Source organism: Equus caballus, chromosome 25 (genome assembly GCF_041296265.1).
Source record: "Equus caballus isolate H_3958 breed thoroughbred chromosome 25, TB-T2T, whole genome shotgun sequence".
Taxonomy (NCBI): domain Eukaryota; kingdom Metazoa; phylum Chordata; class Mammalia; order Perissodactyla; family Equidae; genus Equus; species Equus caballus.
In genome coordinates this window covers 33,746,727-33,770,903 of record NC_091708.1, presented here as the reverse complement: position 1 = coordinate 33,770,903, position 24,177 = coordinate 33,746,727, and the positions used below count along the sequence as shown (strand labels likewise).

General features: G+C 53.1%; 1 protein-coding gene across 8 annotated transcripts in view; it reads left to right on the top strand.

Annotated features, from left to right (window-relative positions):
* Positions 1 to 21,590, top strand: part of TTLL11 (tubulin tyrosine ligase like 11) — a 227,450-nt gene extending 205,860 nt beyond the window's left edge. For all 8 annotated transcript variants that reach the window (XM_023628807.2, XM_070251061.1, XM_070251062.1 and 5 more), the window contains one exon: positions 14,641 to 21,590. In XM_023628807.2, coding sequence (XP_023484575.2) covers positions 14,641 to 14,933 — 293 coding nt within the window. In that variant the 3' untranslated portion in view covers positions 14,934 to 21,590. The remainder of the gene's footprint in view (positions 1 to 14,640) is intronic.
* Positions 21,591 to 24,177: the final 2,587 nt, after the last annotated feature.

Here is a 24,177-nt window from a genome sequence, read left to right as displayed (position 1 = left end):
CAGGCCAACATGCTTCCTTCCGTGCCTCTGCTCATGCTTTTCTCCCTGCCTGCAATGCCCTTCCCTACCTTGACTACCTGGACAATGCCCACATGTGACACCCTCCTTAGTGAAGCTTCCAGGCCCCTCTCCTTGCCTCCCTGCCAAACAGTCAGCCATACTCTGGCCTGTGGTCTGTCAGTTCTTGGCACTCGTCTCCAGTAGGTCTGACCTGGCTAGATCATCAGTGGTTGCATACATCTGTATGCCTCTCCACCCGCCCCCTGCGGGTGCTGCTGCCAGTGCCTGATTCATATCTCGGCCCCAGGGCCTAGGACAGCGAAAGCTTATTGAATGGATGAGTGAGTGAGTGAATAAATAAGTGAATAGAAGGCTAGAATGCCACTGGGATCTCATTATTCTCCGAGTGGCTACTTCCAGGACCCCCAGTGGTTCCCTGTCGCTCACGGACACAGGTCAGGCGACCTCACGCTCCACCTCTTCTTCTGCCATTCATGCTGCATGATCTTGAACAAGTCCCTTGCCCTCTACACTCAGTGTGCCCATGGCAACCAGCTGTAACCGTGTAACCATGGTAACACCCCCAGAAGCGTGTTCCATGCGTGGTCCCAAGGAGAGGAGGTAACAGAATCCTAACCAAGTTTAGGACTCTCCCTAATTCTCCATTTGCGGCGGCCCCAACTGGCCCCCAGACAACACTGCTCCTGAGCCTGAGTACAGTGAAAGAAACGTTTTCGTGCACTAATAAAATTACTTTCTCTAAAGAAGGCAATTTGCATGTTAATGTTTTGGGTAATTCTGTGCAGCTCCAATGCCCTCAGGGCTGCAATTTCTCTCTGACAAAGTGACAAAAATAAACTCCTGCATAAAAGAGCATTTCTCTTCTCTTTCGTTTGTGCTCTAAAGTGACATTCTTAATGTGAGTCAAGTTGAAACCCACTTCTCTGTCTTATTTTTGACACTGATCTTCCTCCCGTCACCTCTCCAAGTGACAGGCTGGCTCCTCAGAGCTCCTCAGAGGGCTCTCTCCTTGAGGACAGGGCTCGGTCCTCCTGGTGTGTGGGCATGCGCACCCCCAAGGCTCTGGACTCTGGTCTTCTGTGAATTCCAGAAGGCACAGCCAGTTAACTGGGAGCAAACAGCGGGAGCAGGGAAGTGGCCTGTGGTGGGTGAGTTAGGGCAGCCTAACTTCCCCCAAATTGCCTACTTTTTGGAAACACAGCAACTACAATGGAAGGGAGAGTCTTTGCTTCTGTCCTCCAGGACAGCAGGCTGTTTATTGGCCACGCTTAGCCCCTCTGATCCTCTAAAGACAATAAAGAAAGAAGCTCAGATTCATGGAGCATCTTCCCTGTGCCAGACACCGGGCGGGGCCCCTGACATCTGTGTTCTCATTGAGCCCCCAGAAGAGCCCGGCAGCGTAGGTAGAAGCTGAGGCTCCCGAAGTGAAGTGATGCGCCAAGGTCACCCAGCAGCTGGGAGAGGCAGACCCTGGATGGGAACTTAGGTGTGTTTGATGTAAAGCCCAGGTTCTGTCCACCCTAAGTGGATGCTGAAGGCATCTCCTAAAATCCGCCAGTGACCCAAGCAGGGGGCAGGGAGGAGAGGACGGATATCTACCAAACACCCACCACGTGCCATGCACTACGCCTGTAGATTTCATTCAGTTAGTCAGCTAGTGTCCCCCTCCCACATGCCAGGTGCTGGCAGTGATGGCACGTGCAGTGACCCCTAGGACACACCCAGGCCTCACGCCCTAGACATGGACAGACAGACATTAAACACAGAAACACAGAAATAAACATGTAATCACATGTTGTGATGAGAACTACGAAATAAAATAACTAAGTTTTAAGGAGGACAGCAGAGAAGACCTAATCGATATGAGGCAGTGGGTCAGGGCTATCTGTCAGCAACACCGGAGCTGAGATCTAGGTGCCATGCAGGTGAAGACTGAGGGGAAGCGTGTTCCAGCTGGTGACAGGGGCCCTGAGGGGGGAAGGTGTACACAGCTTCCAGGAAATGAAAGAGGGCAGGGGGTGGCTTGCAGGAAAATAGGGGTGTGCTGGCACATGGAGCAGCTGCAGAAGCAGGAGGGGCTGGATCTTGCAGCGCCCGCCCTCAGAGCAGGGTGAGGAATGTGGATTTTGTTCTGGATGTTGTTGGGGAGCTTAAAGAAGGAGAATACGTGACTTATTTCGTGTTTCTTAAAGGTCATTGTGGATGCTGTGTTGGCAGGGGGCAATGGTGGAAGCGGGGAGACAGCCAGAAGGCTGTGTGGGAGTCCGGCGGAGCGCAGGCCCCTCAGGCTGGGTTGGGGGGTGACAGTGGAGATGGCAAGGAGGGGTGTAAAGTAGGGGGGATGGTGGGGAGAGGTGGGGACTGAGGGAGAGGAGTTTCAACAATGGCTCTCAGACTTCTGGCTGGAGCAAGGAGGTGGGTGGAGATAGTATTTATTGAAATGGGTAGGATTTAAGGAAAAGCAGGTTCGAAAGGCAAGATGGAAAGATCCATTTCTAACAGGCTTTTTGAGATGCTAATGAGACATCTCAGTGGCAAAAAAGCTGTCTGGCCTGGAGATAATGATTTGGACGAGGGCATTGATTCACGGAAGATATTTAAAGCCTAGGGAATGAATGACACGAAGAAAGAAAAGAAGCAGGGCCCCGGGAGAGCCCTGCGGGACCCCACACCCGGTAAAGCAGAGAAAAGCCAGCAGAGACACACAGCCTGAGTCAGGAGTTAGCAAAAACATACCAAGAAAAGCCCGAGAGTGAGGTGTTAGCGAAGTGGGAAGAGGGCATTTCCAGCAGGAAGTCTTCCACGTTGTCAAATGCTGCAGAGAGCTAGAGCAAAGAAGAGCTCAGAGATGGAAGATGCGCGGTCATTGGGCAGAAGCAGTTTGGCGGAGAGGTAGCTAATGGACGTGCCCCTGATGATCCAGAGGGGAGGCTGTGGAGATGGTGCCGTGTGCCTGAGTTTGGCTCAGGCAGTTTGGCTGAGCAGACAGCAGAGACAGAATCGTGACCAGTGGATGCCATGTCAAGGCAGCCTTTTAAACAATGCAAGACCCTGGGTGTGTTCAGCGGCCGTGGGGCACTCTTCAGGAGGCGGAACAGAAATCGAGGAGCCCGGGGCACCGGGCACTGACTCCAGACCACCACCCTTTCCTCCCGCTGGTGCTCTGGAAGCTTTCCTGTCCCTCCCAGGCAATTATCTGCTTCTTTGGCCTTCTAACCCTATCAGCTGCCCATTCCACATCCCTCTCTCTCTCCCCACCTCCCCGCTCCCCTCCATCAGAGGAGGGCTTGCTCCTCTCTGTATCCACCCCATGGGTGCTCAGAGAGTGTTTGTGGCATTAAATCGCTCTAGTTGCTGCCTTACAGGTCCTCTCAGAGCAAGGCCGTCGTGCGGAAGGCAAGTTAGATTTGCTCTCTGGAAAAGTGGGGCCAGCGGGGAGGCTTTGCACATTTCAGCTCGGAGGCAGAGAGCACACGGTGAGAAGGGGCCTCCTGGGGAGGTGATGAGCCCCCACCACTGGAGGTGGCCAAGTGGGGGCTGCATGGCCATTATTAGCAATGTCAGGGAGGGCAACCAGGGCTCAGAGTTTCCCAGGGAAACTACAGGGAGCCAGCGAGACAGTCCAGAAACCATGCTTTTTCTGCTAACTCATGACTTGCGGCTCCTTCACTGCCTCTCTGAGAGGCAGCGTGCAGCGAGGGCAGACTCACAGAGCCCGGGTTTGAATCCACGCCGCCCGCTCCAGTCTGTGGGACTCTGGGTGAACGTCCTTACTCCCTGCACCCCAGAAGCCTTTAGCACCCAACTAACCAACAGAACCCAAGAGAAAAGCAGAGTTTTCTGTCATTAAAACACAGGTGAACTACCAAAGGGTGAAATGAGGGGTCATAAATGCATCTGCCACTCAGATTCTGTTTTGAGGATGAAATGAGAGGTGCTCCTTAAAGAGCTCACCACAGTGCCTGATATCACTAAGCAACTACTTTTATTAATTCTTACTATTTTGAGTGTGGTTATTATCCTGTAAGGGCCTGGATGGTGTTATCTCTGAAGGGCTTTTCGAGCCAAAGATTTAACCACTTGCTGAGGAATGAGCATTGAGCCCCAGAAGGTTCCACTGGAGCCATGAATCCCACAAGAAATGTCTGGAACAGCATGAAGGAGTTGCAGGAAGTGGTGACCAGTCCTGTAGCCTGTAGCCCAGGTGGTGACTCAGGAACTTAAGTCTGTGTCATGGTGGAATCAGGGGTGACACTGGATGGGACTGGAGTGGGACCTCTGGGCCACACTGCACTGGCCAGTGGTGTGACCTGTGATTAATGAAATGATGAAATAGCTGCTTTCGTCTTTGATTATGTTTGTTATTTGGGTGCCACTGGCTCCTGGGGGTAATGATTTTTCTGCAAAGTCTATTTATGGTTCATTCCTGACACATTAATTTTTCCGTCTAGCCCAGGACAAAGGTGATAGTGACTTGTTGTTGCTTTAATGCTTAAAAATAATGACTGCGTGTACGTAACTTCTGTTCCCAAGCTGTGCGGGCAGCAGAGGAGCAAGGCTCTCTCTTTGTTCCCTTAAAGGATAGGCCTTCAGGAGGTTTCCATCTGGTTTGGGGGAGAGGTGGCGTACAGCAGCAGTGGGAGCCCCAGCACCGCCGTTCTCTAGCCGCGCGGCCTTGGCCAAGTGAAAAGTAACCTTGGCCGAGTGGCTGGGCCTCTCTGAGTTCAGCCCTCTCATTTGTACAATGTGAGTATAAGCAGTCCCAGCCTCCCACGGTTACCATGAGATTAAAAGAGCGAGTCAGGGAAAATGCACAGCATGAGTCCTGGCAGGCCGAGCGTCCTCAATAAACGGGGTTTGTGATTTTAGTTATTACCATTTTTAAAAGGTTCAGAAGCCATCATCACTCCCAAGGCTTCTGGAATCCCAGGAAACCACCCAGTCTGCCGCTCATTTCACAGAACGGGAGAGTGAGGCCCGGGGAGGGAAGGAACTGGCTCAGAGCCGCTGTGCGCAGGGGCGGAGACCACTCAAGAGTCCAGGTCTCCTGACCTCCCTGCGTGAATCCCCATCAGTCGGCTCATTTAGGCCACGAACGGTTGTTGAGAGCCTGCCCTCTGAGAGCTGGAGATGCGGGCAAAGATGCTCTGGCCTGGTGTGGAGACGAGCAATTGGCTGTCTGCGATCAAATAAGAAAATGAAACCAGTGTTATGACAGCGCTCCAGGCGAAGGAGGTGAGAGCGCGGAGATCAAAGTGGGCAGATGACAGGAGGATGGGTCTGCTGCGCCCCAAGCACTGTATTGGGCTTTTTGTGGGTGGTGCCTTGTAAAAGCCACTCGGGGCAGATATTACTGTCCCCACTTTACAGATGAAGAAACAGAGACCCTGAGAGGTGAAATGATTTGCTAAAGACAAGACAGCTAGTAAGTGGCAGAGCCAGGACACAGACCAGCCCAATCGGACTCTCAGTCACTATGCTACGAAACCAAATGCCGTCTCCTGGGAAATGCTCAGGACTCATCTGCTGTAATGGAGTCCTTCGAGACCCCAGCCCCAGGCCTGGAGGCACAGTGCTCACGTCTGGGGGGACCGGGCAGCAGCAGACGGGGAGTGGGCCTTGAGGCACCCTGAGAATGGAGCGAAGACTGAGATTCTTGAGATTAACCACCTCGCTGTAGGCAGCCGCACAGATAGCTCTTGTGGGAACGTTCCGCTCACAGATCGAAATCACTAAGCTAATTCTAGTCATGATCATTCAGCTTTATTTCCTACCAGTGATTCTAAACCGAAAACTTGTATACGTGCACATTTAGAATTTCTCTGTGAGACAGAAACATCTATTCTAGGTGATAATAAGGAAGAGATTTAAAGGGTGGGGAGAGAGAAGGAGCGGGTAGGGAGCTGTCCTTGCCAGCACCCCAATACCTTGAGACACAACTACCAGCAAGAAGCTCAGGTATCTTTGAGAGGAAAAAAAAGCAATCTCATATTCCGTCTGGGATAATCTCCCCGGCTGTCGACAGTGATTTGGATTTAATTATATCATATATGCAAATGTGCTCTGTACACTGTAAAATAATACATAAATGTCAGATGTTAAGAAAGAGCGTGGTGCAAAAAAAAGAGTGTAGGTTTGAGAGTCAAATAGGCATGGGTTTAAATGCCACCTCATCCACTTAGGGGGGCCGTTGACAAGCCCCATGGCCTCTCTGGGTCTGTGTTCCTCCGCTGGACATGGGGAGTTCTTGTAATAACATCCTCTTCTGCGCATCACTCTGAGAGCCAGATGAGAAAATGGTTATTCTTTATTCTTTGTACATTGGCAAGCACTGTGCACACAGAAGGTATTATTCTTGTTCCCATCCTTAAGCCCCAGAATAGATGATGGAATTACGGGAGAGCAGCCACCAGCACTTTTATTAAGACCCCTCCCTGGAAGTGGAGAGGAGAGGACTCGAGGCCAGGAGGAGCCCGTGGGCCCACCCTCACCCGGCTGATTGACAGAATGAGGCCGTGGTCTGTCAGGGGCCGCATCCCAATATCCAAGTGGCAGTCTCGGGTGAAAGACGTGTGGATGGCTACAACTGGAATGTTTCAAAGGCTGCTTTCTCCGGCGACATCCGTCAACTCAAATGAAGTTTCAAAAAGTACTCAACAGCTTATCTTCAGGCATGGGAGGCAGGTGGGGAGAGCCTGTTTGCAGAGCCCGACGGATCTGACTGCCCCTTCTTGCTGACATCCCGCAGAGATGGATGAGGCCCGTCCCTCATTCACCGCAAGGCGAATGTTGTTTCCTTCTTCTAAATGCCTGGAATTAACACTCTGACTTGGCCGTCTCTTGAAGCAGCAGCAGAGTAAAGAAGTTTTAAGAATGGTCTTTGGGGTCTGCCATCTACCAGCTATGTGACTTCGGCAAGTCTCTTGAATGTAAAATGGGATTGATGGCAACACCTGCTTCGTAAGGTTTCTTTGGGATTAAGTTAAATAACACACATGAAGCTTTAGGCCAGGGCCTTGCGTGTAATGAGGGCTCAATCAGTATTAACTCGCATCGTTTCCTTTCATTTCTTTTACTATAACGGGTCACTGAAGCAATGGTACCACAGAGATGCTTCCAACTCTAAGTCAGAGCTGCGAGGAGTTTTCCGGGGGCTGCTGGAGGAGCAGGGAAGAGGGGTGGGATTTCTTATGTTTCTTCTAAATGGCTCAGGTAAGCTCAGAGACTGGGGTAGGGGTAGGAGGGCATCCCCAAGTGCTGCATGTGCCTCCACAGAACCAAGCGTTCCAGGGTGCTGTGGACTGAATTGTGTCCCCCCACAATTCATGTTGTGAATTGTTGAAACCTAACCCCCACTGTGACTGTGTTTGGAGATGGGACCTCTAAGGAAGTAATTGAGGTTAAACGAGGTCTTAAGGGTGGGACCCTGATCCAATAGGACTGGTGTCCTTATAAGAAGAGACACCAGAGGCTGGCTCTCACTCTCTCTCTGCCATATGAAGACAGCAAGAAGGCAGCCGTCTGCAAGCCAGGAAGAGAGCTCTCACCAGAACCACACGCTGCTGGCCCCCTATCTTAGACTTTCAGCCTCCAGAGCTGTGAGAATGAGTTTCTGTTGTTGAAGCCCCCTCGGCCATGGTATTTTGTTATGGTATTTGGCAGCCCAAGCAGATGAAGATAGTGGGGCGGGGTGGACAGTGGGAGTTCAGAGGAGAAAGCTTGTTCCGTGCATCCCCAAGGCTTCTTGATCATCCACAGCAGATCTAGCCCAGGACTAGGCTTCTCAAAGACCATGGTCTTGGCTTCTTTACTCCATGCCTCCTCGAGAGCACTTAAAGAGATGGCCAAGTGGGAGTGTTCATTCCAAAGGTTCCTGATCACCCGTGGGTGCAGGATCCCCAACGCTGCAGTTACAAGGGCAGTTTCTGGGGCCTCATCACCAACGTACAGAATCTCCGAGGGGTGGGAACAGGAACCTGCATGTCTGGAAAGTTCCCTAGGTTAGTTTGTGCACAAAACGTTTAAAAACCACAGTCCTTGAGGGGAGGCCAGTCCCTTCAGCCTGGTGTTAGAGCCCTCCTTCATAAGGTTCCTGACTTGCCATCATGCCTACATCTAACCCATTGGCAGATCGAGGACCCACTGGCACTAACCTCAGACTCTATCCAGAATTTCATCACCCCTCACCACCTCCACCACTACCACCCTGGTCCAAGCCACTGTCAGCCCTTGATGGGACTGGTGCAGTAGATCCCTAACAAATCTCCTTGCTTTCGTTCACATGGGCCCCTGCCACCTGCTCTCAACACAGCAGCCACCCTGGCCATGTCACTTCAAAACTCCCCAGTAGCCTCCCGTCTTCCTCAGCGTGAAATCCAAAGTCTGCCCTTGGTCTCCCAAGTCCTCTGTGGCCTGGCCTGCTAGAACCCTTCTGGTCTAATCTACCGCAGTACAGACAGAGGAGGGCAGGGCCTCGGAGAGGGCCTCAGAGCTCTGCTTCACTTAGCAGTCGAGAGATGATGCTGGAAGAAACCGGGGCTGTGTGGTTTCTCAGAATCCAAGAGATCACCTATTGCAAACTTGGAACAATTTCATAGTTTTTCAGCTCCATCTTTAGTCTTTTAAAAATATACTGAGTTTGCTCTCAGTAAGAGTATCTTAAAATGCAGACGTCTTTAGCCCAAAGTCAAGCTTCTCGAAGTTCGGAGGCAGGTCCTTTTGTAAATAGTCCCCTTCTTGCAGATGGACTTCCAGAGTGGAGTATGTACCCACTGGACTCAGCAGTGTGGGGAGGAGAAGGAGGAAGGGAGGTGGGTCTCAAAGTGGGGTCCCTGACCAGCAGCCTCATCACAACCTGAGAAGGAGATAGAAGAGCAAGTTCTCAGACCTGCAGAATCAGGAGCTCTGGGGGTGGGGCCCACAGTCTGTGTTTTGAGAGCCTCTGGTCTGGATCCTCTTGGTTTCGCAAGTCTACTTATCATCTAAGAGAAGAGATCTCACAGGTCGTCTTTCTCTTTGCGCCTGGGCTCCCCTCTGAGTCCTCAGCTGTAAAATGGAAATAACTACACCTGCATGACAAGATTGTTAAAACGTTCACAGTCTGTTCCAGTGGATTCGATAGGTCTTTATTGGTGCTTGCCACGTGCTAGGCTGTGCTAGGCACAGGGGACAATGAAGAAAATTGGGACAATGTCCTTGCCTCCGGGAGCACAGAATCCCACTGGGGAGACAGCCTCGTACCCAAGGGTTTGTCCCAATATATGACAAGAGACAAGAGGAAGCCATAAGGAAGGGCAATTAACTCCACCTGGGGGTGGGTCAAGGAGAGCGCCACAGAGCCTGTGACCTCAGAGGCTGGGTTGGGGGTATTTTAAGGATAATATACATTTTTTCTAATTATTATCAACAATGAGCATGCATTATCTTATTTGGAAAACACAGAAAAGTAGAAAGAAGGATATAAAAATTTGTCTGGCACTGTTCCCCCCACCCCTCCTGTAAATAAGTTGGCGATGCGTACCATTGCGGACATCGTGTTTCCTCTGGAAGGATTATTTTGAAACACCTGAACGGTTCTTAAAACTTTCACCAAATTGCTTTTCGAAAGTCCACAGCAGTTCCACCACTGCCTCGCAGTTATCATTGTTACATTTTTGTCGGTTTTATGGGTGAGCTGTAGCACCCTTGGCTTCGATGGGACAGGATATTTTCTCTCTTGCTTGCTAATGTCTATGACTGTCCATTCATGGTCTTTGTCCATTTGGGGACGCTATAAGGTTTAAGTATTTTTAACATGAAATTAATTACCGAACCAAAATTACATTAAAGTAAAAAACAAATTCCGAGAGTTTTATTGTAAGGGAATAAATTAGTCAGAAATTTAAAAAATGATGTACCAAGTGTTTATTATCATATTCTCAATAATAGTGAAAAAAATGTAACTAGCCTCAGTGTTCTGCAGCGGGGGGTGTGGTGAGATGATATACAAGTCAACATTTGAAGGAATATTATGCAACCACTAAAATAATGTTATGAAAACTGCATAGGAACATACAAAAATGTTCAGGATATTAGTGCATGTTGTTATACAACCAAGCGAGAACACGTCTTCTGTGGACAAAGTGGGTGGAAGGTCAGTCAGCAAGGACACTTGGGTTCTAAAGAGGGGACGATACATGAGCTCTACTGTGCTTTCTGCTAAGATTCTCACTGTTTTTTATAATAAATAATAATAAGGGAGGAGAAAGACCCAGACTGAACATATCGACCATCTGTGGAGAATCTGGAAAAGGCTGGAAACTCCCGCCAGGTGGGGGCTGCTCCTTGACCTGAGCCCCACTCACCACTCAGGTGGGAACCCCCAGCAGCCCTGCTCCTGGCACAGAAGAGTTCCTCTGAGGGCAGCTTACTCCCTCTGGTTCTCCTCCTCCTCCCACCCCCACGCCCTCAAAGCCTTAAAAAGCTCAGTGAGTATTGCCCTGGGTCTGGCCCACCATTTCCTGGGCCCGCTTGATGAAATGAGGCTCAGGAACAATCTCTTGTCAAACTCACAGCCCCTTAGAGTGGCTGTTGTGGGGGCCAGAGACCCATGTGCTCCTGGTGGGCCGTTTGGGGCAGCCCTCTTCCCAACTCTCATCGGCCTTCGGACTCGCTCGGATGTGCTCACCGGGGCTGGGCAAAGCAGGCAGGGCCGTGGCTCAGTGTAGACAGCCCTGTTCCCCAGGCCCTGGCCTGAGAGATGTTTGGTTTGCTTTTTTATTTTGGTGGAAGGCAGGGAGGGGGTGCAGTCTGAAGTCAGGAGACCTGGGGTTTCGTCCTGTTTCTGTCGGTTACGGGCTGTGTGACTCAGGGCCTCATTTACCACTCCCCCTTCTGTGAAATGAAGACGTAGACGAGGATTCTAGAGCATCGGGAGGGACGATGGCTTTGCTGGTCATGAGGAGCCAGGAGTCCCACAGAGGAGTCCCTTTATGTGAGGGAGGTCAGCGAGGGCAGGGCTCCGAGCCGCCACCCGCCTCACAAAATTTCATTTGAAGAATAAAACAAAACAAAACCTCAAGGTTTCTATCACTGTACAAAATAGAAACCCCCCGACTGGGAAGTGTGCCCAGGCTCTTCTAGGTGTGGGACGGCTCTCTGTGCCGGCTCCTTCAGCGGCTCCTGGCTCACTGCCTCTGGCTTCGGCCCTCTCCAGAGTGCAGTCCAGTCGGGCCCGCCCCGCTGCAGGCACCCTGTTTATTACGGGGCCACATGCCCAGCCCCCTGCCTTGCTCATCCCTGTTCTCCACCCAGCCCACGACCCCCAGCTCGTGTCTGCCCATGAAAGCCCTACCCATTCTTTAGGGCCCAACTCAAATGCACCCTTCCCCACAAGCCGCCTCTGATTCCCCCAACCCCCTAGTGACCGGGTGAACCTCCCGCTGTTTCCTGCGGGTTCTACGTATTTCCATCCAAGCCTGTCTGTCCTCTAGTGTTCTTGATAGAGATGCTCAGGAGGGGTTTTCGAGAATAAGATGCGGAAACAGTAGCACATGAGGCCTGGGTTCGAATTCCAGCCCTGCGCTTAGCCCTGTGTGACCCAGGGGCAGGTCATTTCATCTCTCTGGGCCTCAGTTTTCTCCTCTGCACAATGGGAGTGGTAGCGAGGACCCGAGCATCCCTGGCATAGCGCACTGGCTCATGCCAGAGGCAATAACATCCCTGCCCCTTCGCTTCCTCTTCTATTTCCCATGTATATATTTAAACTATTTTTAATCAAAGTAGAAATATATTCAGAAAGTTTGCACTGTTTTTTTCCCAAAGTAATACATGTGCCTAACTTCACATTCAAATAGTAGCAAAGCGTTTGTAATTAAAAGCAGCTGCCCCTGCCTCACCTCTTTCCAGCCTCTAGAATTTCCCATTGTGTATTTTAAGATTGCATATGTGTGGACTACAGAAGATCAGGGAATGTAGACAAACAAAAAGAAAACCAAGGGTCACACACTAAACCTCACTTCTTGTTTTAGAATGTCTTCTTCCAGGGCCAGCCCCCATGGCCCAGTGGTGAAGTTTGGTGCACTCAGCTTTGGCAGCCCCAGTTTGGTTCCTGAGCACAGACCTACACTACTCATCTGCCAGTGGCCATGCTGTGGCGGTGGCTCACATACAAAAAGAGGAAGATTAGCAGTGGATGTTAGCTCAGGGTGAATCTTCCTCAGCAAAAAAAAAAGTCTTCTTCCAGATAATTTAGCCAAGCCTTTTTTCCCCCCAAAAAAGGTCCTCATTGTTTCTTTTTTCTGTGCATTATGGCTCTAATCACAGTCTGCCTTTAATTAAGGGAAGGAAATTAACGTTGGTTGAGTAAAAGGCGCTCATTCCTTGCTACTCAGAGTGCGCTGCAGAGACCAGCAGCATGGGCACCCCCAGGAAGCTCGTCAGGAATGCCATGTCTCCAGCCCCACCCCAAAATCTGCATTTTGACAGGATCGTGGTGACTGGCATGCCCGTTAAAGCTGGGAAGGGTGGTGTAGACCAGAGCTACTCAAAGTTGGGGTCCACGAACTGTTCTTTGCAGTCCTGGACTGGAGACTTGAGCCAGAATGTGACCCACACTGCTTCCTTTATAGAGAGGGCTTGCTACAAAATACGGCCAGCTGAACTAAACAGTGTGATGGGTGAGGAGGGCACTTGCATTCTCACCCAAGCTCCTTACTGTGTCAGGGACCAGGGACACGCAGTTCCTGGACTTGGCGCCCGTCTGCCGACCACGCTTCGAGTAGTGCTGTTTGGGTCACAGTCGGGAAGTTGGAGGCTGGGACTGCACTGGGTTTCTCTCGCTTCAGATCCCAGCCCCTTCCACTCTGCACATATCTGACCCCCCACTGACTGTGACACACACGCACACATGTGCATGCGCACACGTGCATGCGCACACGTGCACGCGCACACACTCCCCCATCCCCCAACCCCCACCAGGAGAGCCCTGGCCCAGAGTCGGTGATTAGAAAACGTCGGTCTCTTGGTTAACTGAGGGTGCATTTCCCTGCATCTCCGTCTCACACCAGGCCTCTGTTTACCTTAAAAGGATTTTCCGCCAGGGTTACTGTTCTCTTTATCAACTCCTCCTGTCAGGGCCGAACAGAGCAGGGACTTGCAGAGCATCTGGAGTCAAGCGAGGCTGAGCAAAAAAGCTTTAATGGGCTTGGAAGGAGACTAAGAACAACTGCTCAGCTCAGCTCAAGGTCCCGACACGAAAAGTGCTCTCAGAGCCCAGGGTCCATCCATAGTCCAGCGTTTACAGGCTCCAGGCCAGGCTTCTGCCTGCAGTGACAGAAGCCGGTGAATAATGCAGCTGAGCTGGGAAGCAAGGCCGCTAGGAAGGTGCAGAGTGGCAGAGGGGAGCCGGCCTTGTCTAAAATACTGTGTGGCATTTGGTCCAGCCTTAGTGTCACCTTCCCCAAGGAGCCCAGGGAATCCCGTGAATTTGGATCACAGGGTTCATTTTCACGTGGACTTTGGGAAGACTCAGAAGCTTTCATGCAGCACAACTTAGTTAAAAGAATTAGGAGTCAGAGTTTGAATTTCTAGACCGCTCTTCTCTGGCTGTGTGACCTTAGAGAAGTTACTCGACCTCTCTGAGTGTTAGTTTCCTCATCTGTAAAGCGGGACACAATAATACTACCCTCACGAAGGTGTTGTGAGGATTAGTGGCAATGTCTGAAAAGTGCCTAGAACAGCTCATTCTTTCATTCAGTCGTGTGTTCAGCCCGTCTATATGGAGCACCTTCTGGGCACCTGGCCCTGGCGTGAGTGGTCAGCTGGGGTTCATGATCCAGCAGGGAAGATAGGGATACAGCACAAATAAGCAGTGAAGGAGCTTCTCCAGATGCTGCGAAGGAAAGTGCAAGAAGCCTGCGCGGGCCGATCGAGTCTGGGGATCAGGGAGGGTTTTACTGAGCAAGTGATCCGAGTTCAGATCCCAAGGACGAGTCAGAGCATATGAGGCACAGCAGGGGAAGAACATTCCAGGGCTGCAGTGGGGACTGCCACTAATGTGGTTTTGGGTAGAGTGAAGGGGTCGGGTTTATTTTACTTTTTGAGGTAAAATTTACATACAGCAAAATGCGCAAATCGTAAGGTGCAATTTGATGAGTTTTGGCAAATGCGCGCACCAAGGTAATCAACGCCTCTATTAAGACGGGGACACCGCCATCAGACCCGGCTTGTCTTCATAACTGTCTCCTTACCATAAAAGGGAGGGCCTGAGTTTATGGGAACACTTTACACTGGTGCAGAGGGGTAGGCTTTGGGCTGGGTTCAGATCCCAACTCTGCCAGCTTCCACGCGTGTGACTTTGCCCAGGTCTCTCCGCTTCTCTGAGACTCAGTTTCCTCGTCTGTAAAATAGGGTTAATCAAACCTACCTTACAGGGTTGTGTAAGGGATCAAATCTGCCAATGGTTGTACATGTCCCACTGATGCCTGGCAAACAGTAGGCACTCTATGAGTTAGGCCTATCTTGCTTCCAGGATGGAAACAGGGTGGGGAGAAAGCCTAGTGGTTGGAGCCGGGCCTTTCCAGGGCAGCGTGCTGAGCAGCGAGCGCGCACACCCCGCTAACGCGGCTCTCTCGTCCACAGGGATGTGCCTGCAGGCCTTCGTGGAGGCTTTCTTTTACCTGGCTCAGAAGAAGTTCAAGATGCTGCCGCTCCACGAGCAGGTGGCCTCGCTGATCGACCTGTGTGAATACCACCTGTCCCTGCTGGATGAGAAGCGTCTGGTGTGTGGCCACGGTGGCACATCGGGGGGCCGGCCTGCTTGCGGTGGCACTCCCCAGGAGGCCGCCCTCTCGGCCCAGCCGGCCGAGGGCAACCCCCTGCCCTGCGTGGACAGTGCCCACAAGCTCTCCCATTCCAGACACGCTCTGTCCTGAGGCCCTTCTCTGTCCTCCCGGAAGAAGAGGCTGAAGAGGCCCCGGGCTCCTCGCCTGTGGCTCCCGCCTGAGACGCCCGCGAATTGTCTCCCCGTTCTGCTGAGCTGCGCTTGAAGGCTGATTCTTGCCCTCCTTCCTCCCGGCGCCTCTCAGTGGTCCACCTGCTTGCCGGTCCTCAGTGGACAGATGACATCCAAAATGCGACAGATGGCATCTTCTATTCTGGGCTCGCAGGAAGCCACAACAGGGGTAAAGCTGCTGCGTTAGGGGCACGGGGCACTGACAATCCCAAGACTGAGGGCTGTGGGGAAGAGAGCCTGAGGAGGCCTAGTCGCGGGTCTGCCCAGGACTCTGAGAGAATGTGGGGGAAAGCCCGGAACATCGTATTTATTTCCTACCACCCCCTCTGTGGAAATGAAGAGGAAATATCAAGTGGGCGGTGGCGCCGCTCCCTCCCGATCATGTGCTACGTGGGTGTAGTTAGCAGATTAGCCTCATTTGCTTCATGAGCTTGCCTGTCGCTGCAAGGTTCAGTTTGTTATTAATTAAGAAATAATTAACTCAGAAGTAACTAAGTAAGGCTCTTAGAGTCTCGGAGCGGGCAGGAGCCTCCAAGGTCATTTTGTCTGATTTTGTTTGACCTTGACCCCAAAGCAGGAGTCAGTCCCGTGGTCTAGGGGCCTCTGATTAGAACCCTCCCTGGGTGAGGTGCTCACCACAGGGCCAGCGCTTTCACAGCAGGCACTGCCAGAGGGCCCCCGTGTGCCCAGCACGTGCCGGGTGCCCTGGTGGGAGGAGGGGCTTCAGAGGGGAGGGAAACACGACCTGGGTGGGAATCTGAGTGAGCCGAGCAGGAGCTTGATGTCAGAAGCTCAGGTGCGGTCACGGGGCGAGGGAAAGGGGAGTCTGCACTCTGTCTCCATCTGTCTCCATCTGTGTCCCCAGGCAGCCCTGCTCTCAGAGGGGAAGGCTCTGGGGCACCCAAAGGTGGCATTTTGGAAACAGCCACAGGCAAGTCAGGGTCCAGGCCCACTGATGACAGGCAGATGGGAGACCGCCCTTGCAAAGCTCTCCGGAGCATTGCTGGATGCGGGGCTAAAACGGCCCTTTCTAGAGGGTCCCTTTTAAAGGACCCTTGGGGCCCTGAGAAGAGCTGAGCATCGCCCCAAGCGAGGAGGATAAAAGGTCTCTGAGGGCGTTAGCACGGTGCCTGGCACACAGTGGGACTCAGGAAATGCTCGCGAAGGTAGGGCAAGGGGGAGGGTCCTGGGTGGCACAAGTGTGTCCTGGATAAGCACGTCTCCTTGTCCTCTTCCTCTTTTCTTCTTCCTTTCCCATCCTTCCCTGTCTCTCCATTCAAGTCTCCATCATTCACACCAATGGGAGCGGCCGACTCCAGCTCCCACACAGAGCCCGGCACGTAGCAGGTGCTCCAAAGTGTCTGTTGAAATGACTTACTAGGATTCACCCTCCTGGCACTATTTTTAAACCCGAAGAGAACGTTGTCGATCCAAGATCCTTCCAACCGTTGGCGAGATAGTTTAGAGCAGAGCGCCCCCGTTAATCCTCGCCCGCCCCTCCTTCCCGCCAGAAGCCCACTCTCTCAATGAGGAAAGCCCGCCCCCCATGCAGTGTGGCTCCTGTCCCGCTGCCTTCCGCCTGCTCCTCAGGGCACGGGGCAGGGCCCAGGCTGATACCCTTCCCCTATCCAGAGGGGCCCAGCAGTAGCCGAGCCCTGCAGTGACCAGGCTGGGCTATTCTGTGACAGGAGACACTGTCTTTATAGAAAGAAAACAAATGTCTTTATTTTCCCCTCAAAAAGCAGGACAGGTGGCCTAAGACGGGAGGGGCAGGAGGAACCCCATGTGCATTGAGCGCCTCCTACATGAGGGCGTTTCAGAGGTGTCATCAGCTCGATGCTCCAGGCTCTAGTTTCGTAACGCCGTCCCCATTTTCAGATGAGAAAAGAAAGGCCTGAGAGGTCACGTGGTAGAGCCAGGCCTTCGTCCAGATCTGTCAGTGACTCCAGAGCCCCATCTCCTCTCTGTCCCCCCGTGAGGGTGAATTCAGCTCCAAATACAGACCGCTGGTGGGTGCCCCCTGCTCTGGGGCTGCCCGCAGTCTCCCAGGGCTCTGCTTGCTGTCACATAGGCTGGTGGCACGGGCCAGGGCAATCAATGTTCCTAAGTGGTCCGCTGTGAGACGCAGAGCTTGAAGACCCTGAACCCGCTCTTGCAGTCCCTGTGGCCAGAGCAAATGGATTTCACCGTGAAAGCCCCAAGTAAATGCTCTTGGGCACACTTGTCAGCAGCTGGGAGCAGCCAAGAGTCTTTTACACAAAGCCCGAACTTTACCCCATTTCTGGAAGTTGATTTCCAGAAAGCATTCACTTGCCAAAATGGAATGCAATTTTCAGGTCCCAAACCAACCAAGCACACTGAATTTTTTGGAAAGAAAATTATCGATAGGTTGAATTCCAGCCACATTGTTTGGGGTGACATGAAAACGTAACTCTCATGATCAGGAATGTCACCTCCCCACCTCTTGGACGTCATCCTGCCAGGGTCACCTGTGTGTTAGGAAATCGGGGGCCGTTTTACAAGAGGCCGGTAGTGACAGGCGGGGCCCTTTTTTCTCAATGATGTGGACCAGGAAGAATCAGGCTGCTCCCTCCTCAGAGCGAAGGCTCAGTGACTTCCCCCACCTCCTCGTGCCTAGCAGAAGTCCCACTGGGTTCACCCCATCACCCCCTTTGGTAATTGGCCGCTCATTTTCGGGGTGTAAGTGAAGGGACAGCAAAAGCAGGTGTTTCCTGCCCCCTGGAGGAGAGGACCCGGAGCCGGGAGCCAGGAGCCCGGACCCAGAGATGCTGCGTATAGAGCTTGGCCTGCGGGACAAGCCCAGTCCTGGGAAGGGCTCTCAGGACCCATCCCGCTCTTCTCCCCCACTCCCTCCTTCCCTCCCTCCCCCTCCTGCTGATGTCCCCCTATGCGCAGTCCAGCCACACCGACCCTGTCCCTGTTCACTGGCCGAGTCCCTGGAGGGCCGGCACTCCAGAGTGGGTTCAATGCATGGACACGTCAGGCTCAGCCTGTTCCAGCTTGGGGTGCATCGCTGGGCCACTGCCCCCCACCCTTTTCCACTGTGCCTGCCTGCCCCTTCTGGTGTGCTGCGACAGCGCCCTTTCCCTTCCATGCTGGCCTTGACTGCTGCCTTCCTTCCTGCCTCCCCGGGGGATGTGCTTAGCTTCTCCGCTGTTACAATCAGGAGTTCTGTCCCCACGGCCTGGCCGGAACGGAACCGGCAGGAGGTGCTTGTAAGGGTTGGATTCAGTCCGGCTGTTCGCAGAGCTGGTCCCAACAGGCCCCTCCCCACGTGCGGAGGCAGAGACCCTGGAGACAGGAGCCTCCTCCGTCCCCAAAACGAGCCTTCCTGACCCCTGCTGTTTCTCCTCTGGGCCTCTGTCCACTCTCCCTCACGCAGACGTCATCATCTCTTGCCTTCACTTCATCAGCCTCCCACCTCTCAACCCCACAACCGTCCTCCACCCGCATCAGCCGGAAGGAACTCAGAGAGCCATAGAGCTGACCGCATGATCCCCTCCTTCAGTTAACCCACATCTCTTCCTAGATAAAGCTCCTTAACCCGACATTCAAGGCCCCTCGTAACCCAGTCCCATCCTTCCTCTCCACCCTGAATGCGCGCCGGCCCGTGACCCTGTGCCTCCAGGGCCCTTTGTATCTGCAGTTACCACTCGGGAAGAGAATGTGCTGGTTCCCGCCACCGTGGGAGGCACAGGGCCAGGAACTGCTCCGTGCTCTCCTGCCCCGCCGTCCCCTCTGCCTGGACGGCCTCCTCCCTCCGTCCAGTGGAAACTTATCTTTCAAGGTCCAGCTCAAATGTCCCCACTGCCATCCCCCAGACAGAATGAACCGCTCCCTCCGTATAATTGCGAGAATCTGGAAAGTTCCTTTATTATCACGCTTCCCTGTGGTATCACAGCGTTCGCTCCCACCGAGCTGCGGGTTCTTTCAGGGTCAGGCAGCTGCTGGATTCACGCTGGCCCCCGGGGCGCAGAACAGGGCCCAGCAGGTGCCAGTCAAAGTAGCAGGAATGTTCAGCAGCCCCAGGTGAGCAGCCTGAGTGACGAGACAGTTCTGCCCTCAGCCCACAGACACGGTGAAGAAGCATGGGTTTCTAAACCTTGCCAAGCGCTCGCTCAACACCTCCATATCCCCAGCTGCCTTGCTCTCTCCTGGACACAGCGGGACTCCCAGGAGCCCACAGACAATGGCTTCTGACCCTGGGCAGTCTCTCTATGGCCCTTTGTGCATGGGCTTTGTCCCCCTGGGAGCCGCCCTCCCACTCAGCCTTGGAGACTAAGGGCCTCCATCGGGCGTCCAGCCTGTCCCTTCCACTCCACCGCAGTCTGTGTTTGCGCGGGGTTGTTGGTTCAGAGTAGGGAATCCCCATGTGAATGTCCGTGGTGGGGGGAAGGTCGGACCAGGTTGGGGAGGAGCCCAGACATTTGGAATGGTGTTCCGTGCCTTTCTAGAACCAACTCCTTTTCCCACGTAAGGGTAACAACACCTGTTCGATGCTTCGCAGTTTGCAAAGCACTTTCACATCCATCCTCTCGTCTGATCCTCCCACCGCCCCAGCGAAGGGTGAGGGTTCTCATCACCTGCTTTTCACAGATGAGGAGCTGATGCCCAGGGGGGCTCGTGACTCGTTGAAGGCCTCAAGGCTGGTGAAAGGCAGAGCCGGGACTCACAGAGAGGCCCTGGCTCCAAATCCTAGGCTCCTTTCTCGGCACCGTAACTGCTCTGCACAGTGTGTCAACACTCGCAGCAGGCCAGTGGGGACAGGATTTGGGCCCCATTTCACAAACGTGGAAACCCACATCTCAGAGAGGCTGGATGATTGCTCAGCTAGTCCTGGGGTTCTGGGGGTTTAACTTGGGGCCGTCCAACCTGCTCTTCCCACGCTCGGCACCCCAGGAGGGCTCCAGCTTCCTCAGCCACACAAGGGGTGACAGGTCCTCCCTCGCCTGGTCTCTGGGAACATAAGGCGAGAAGCAGACAGCATGGTACGCGTGGAAGTGCTTTGTAAACCGAAGTGCTGCTCCAACAGCCTGTTATCTTCACACTGGCGCCGGGTTCCCTACAAAGTGTAAAGGGACGAAGGAACAAGGTTCCTCCTTGAATGTTGTAATCCATCAAGACAAATGAAGCCACAACAGCCGGCTCCTCTCCCTCCACACCTCCCCTCCACCCGAAGATGCTCGAAGACATTCACGGGGTGAAAAATGGCTTCTGCTGCTCCTCCCACACCCGGAATTTGCCTTGTGATTGGCAGAGTATTACTCCAAAATAGCTTAATTTTTTTTTTTCACTGCTTGATTAATGCTCTAAACTCCTTGGCCCTATCATGGAGAATCAGGCTGGAATGTTCAGCCTTTGAGCCCCGCCCCTGGGAGCTCAGAGATGATGACATCTCCAGTCAGGGAGCTGTTCCCAGCGGCTGAGGGAGAAAGACAGCTCCCTCAGCCAGGTAAATTCACACAGTGTGTGTTACCCTGAGATCCACCTCGCCTTGATTGATATTTTTGCCAATCTCTTATTTAGTTTGATGAATGTGAGAGAGATTTTCCCACCTGGCATGTGAATTTCTCCCTCACGAAATACATCCGAATTTTTTTCCCTTCCCGGGGACAAAGGAGCTTTGCAGAACCGTCGACATGTTCAATTACCTCCATCTCTAGTAACCAAAAGTCTTAATTTTTATATAACTAGGAAAACTACACAACACAATACTTACATGTGCATGCCTGCAAGCGTGCGCACACACACACGCACTGAGCAACATTAAGCTTTGGCATAAAATGGCAAAATTACTGGTGTTTTTCTCCTTTCTGGCAATTTGCTTTTGAGTCTTATTTAGAGAGCGGGGGAAAGAAGGCTCTTCGCAGCCCTGGGGTAACAACGTGCTCACCCAGAGGCTCGCGAGAGACATTTCCTCCGACGGGAAGACGTCGTCTAGGGCCACGGGGCTCCCCGAGGCCCCTCCCAGGCTGCAGAAGCAAGACAAGGAGCTGGGTGATGAAAGGATCCGCAGGGGCATCTTCCCTTCAGAACCTCTTGCATCAGAACGGGGAAAGCAAGCGCCGAGAGTCCCCGAGTGGTTGTGGAAAGAGCAAGGGTCCAGCTGTTGCTGTATCCGTCGCTCTCTCCGTGTGTGGCGGTGGACCAGTGACTCGACCTCTCGCCCTAGTCCTGGCCTGTGCAGTGGGATCGTGTCAGTAAACGCAAAGCCTGGCCTGGGCCCTGGCACCTGGGAAGTGTCTTAATAAATGTCTGTTGAGAAAAGGACCGGTCCCAATATGCTGGCACAGGACAGATGCCAGGGAACGCCTCTGCCCACCTGGAGTCGCTGACGCAGGAGGCTCCCCGAGGTCTGGCGGGAGGTGCCGTGGGCCCAGCCCACCTCCCTCTGCCGGGGCTCTGCCGCTAGGCTGCAGCTCCCCCCTCTTAAAAGCCTTTAAAAATTCTTTATTAAATTTTCATGGCGCATAAAGTCAAGGTTCTGTTCCTTGCCCTCAGTTGTCTTGGTAACTTCGTAAAATGCAATAATAAAATGAAGCTGAATGTTGCTAAACATAGGCTCATTGTATAAACTGCTGCAAAGTATTGACGATTTCTTCTGCTTGATAATTTTGGACGGCAAATCCACCGGGCCCGGTAATGCTTGTTCATTTTGGGTCAATTGGTGAGAAAAGGGCTCCTTTTAATTTTTTCTCCCACAATGTTTGCTTGGGAAGCTAAATATTGCCTCAAGGAAACTGGGAGATCCTGGGGGAGACGGAGGGAGGAGTTTGGAAAATCCTCCAATCCTTGATTTGCTGGGGATAGTCTCGCTTAGGGGGCAAGTGACATGTCCCTAGAATTTGGTCACCTGTCGGAGACTGTGTGGCAGGGGTGCCTGCCCTGGCAAGGAGGGTGGCCCCTTCCAGCTTCCCGGGGACAGCAGCCACTGCGCGCAGCTCCTGGCAGAGCAGGTGCTGTCACAACCTCTACCCTCACAGGGGACGCTCCAGGTGGGGCAGCTCCCTAGAGAACTGAGCCATTCAAGCTGCGCCCAAGAAGCTGCCTGGGGGCTCAGTCCCCAGGAACAGAGGGACTTTTTCCTTACACACGACTGCAATATATAAAACAGAGAGCAGCTGAGCTGCACTTGGCCACTCCTCCACATCTCACCCCTCCTGGCACCACCTCTCCCCTTGACCCTTTGGGCAGCCTCTGTCTGCTCTGAATACTTCCCAGACCCTGGACCACCCGGCAGAAAGTGAAAACTGATGGCCTTGAGTTACAAATTCAGTGGGATCCCTGCGCCCTGGAAATCACCACCAGCCAATGGCATCAGGGAGGCGTTTGTGGCACAGCCCCTCCCCAGGGAGGGGCCGCCAGGCAGGCTGCCACCCTGGGTAACTCCTTTGTTCTCTCGACCCCTCAGGTTCACCATTTTATGAAACATTCAGGTGCTACGCATTCCTCAGGCTCCTACCCTGTGCCAGTCCCTTGGTCCTAGACTCCTGTGCCTTCAGCTCATGGTTAGGCCATGCCGAGGATCTGTCCCCCACTCCCTGCTGGAGAAACCCAGGTTTGCCACCTGAGGTCCCACAGCCAGGCCAGGAGGCGGCTCCAGGTTCCTGTGAGGCTGGAACAGCCTTGGCCTCTGCCATGGGCCAGGCACGTTTTCCAGGGAGGGAGCAGGGACTCTCCGGGCCACAAGGGCCTTTCCACACAGCCGCCTCCCCCAGGAGCCGCGGCATCTCGTGGCACCCTCAGCACTCAGATCCCACCTCCACCTTTAACCCAAGCAGCTCCAGCCTCATCGCTGATATGTAATGGGCTTGTAATAAGATTGTATCCACAACGCTGCATTCCACCCTGTCAATTCTACAAATGGAACAAGGGAAGCCGAGAGAGGGGAAAGGCCTTGCCCCAAAGGCCCAGCAAGTTAGGGGTGTGAGCTCAGGCCTCCTCAGTGAGGGACTCTGAAGAGCAGAAGCCAGCGCCAGCCCAGGGAGCCTCTAGTTCAGGGGTTTAAATCTAGATTCCGCACTGCCCAAGAGTAGCTCAGCTGCTCTCTGTTTTATCTACTGTGGTTGCATGTAAAGAAAAAGCATCAAATGTCATCATCATCACTCTCAACTTCTTCCCTGTGACAAAGCTTCAGGCTTGGGAGAAGTAACTGGTCAAAATCACAACCACGGCAGCGTCTTCCCAGGCCACCTGAGCCCAGCCGTGACTCCTGCCACCGCTCCAGACACTTGGACACCTGAAAGACATGTGCATTGTGCTGGCAATGGTGCTCAGTCACTGGGCTGGTTCGCCCCAGGGCCCAGGGCAGGAGCAGGCTCTCCCAGATTGGAGCATCTTCACTCACCCACCATAGAATGGTTTTGGGGACCCTCGGAGGCCGGCACTCGGCTCATTTCTCACTTGGCTGTAATCATCAGACATTTGTGATCTGTGAAACACTCTCCCTCGACAGCTCCTCAGATGTCACTTAAACAGATCTGCTCTGAGCTGTTCTGGAGCCAGCCGCTGTGGCATCAGTGGGTCACTGGGTTCACCACTGTCTGTGCTGGAGTAAGATAGACTTCAGCAGGTCAGAAGTCTGCAGGCCTGGCCCAGAGGCCAACTTCACACAGCCACTTACGTGAAGCCTCATGCTTTAGCTTTAAAAGTCCTGTAAATATTGCCTTCAGCTCCATATTATATCCATATTTCAGTCAGAATAGACTAGGTGATGCTCAGATAACAAATAACTCCCCAAATCATAGTGACTTAGCACAACGGAGGTTTGTTTCTCGCTCGTGCAAATCTGATGGGGGTCAGGTGGCCCTCCAGGATCACTCTCCTCCCTGCAGGGTCCGGGCTGCTGCCAGCCTGCACTCTTTCCTCTCAGTGAGGGCTTCTCAGTTGCCTCTGGGAGAAAGAGAAGACGGGAGGATTGCAGGGTGGTTGTTCAGGGAGCACTGACTTCACCTCGGCCCACACGCCCTTGGCCGGAACCGGGTCACATGGCCCCAACCTGAGTGCACGGGACCCTGGGAGAGGTACCCCTCCTGTACACCCAAGTAGAAGAAAGTGAAATGGGACTCGAACACATAGTATCATTTTGTCTGAATTCGTATTTGTTTCAATATCAAAGTGTTTTTCTCCACCACCCCCCCCCC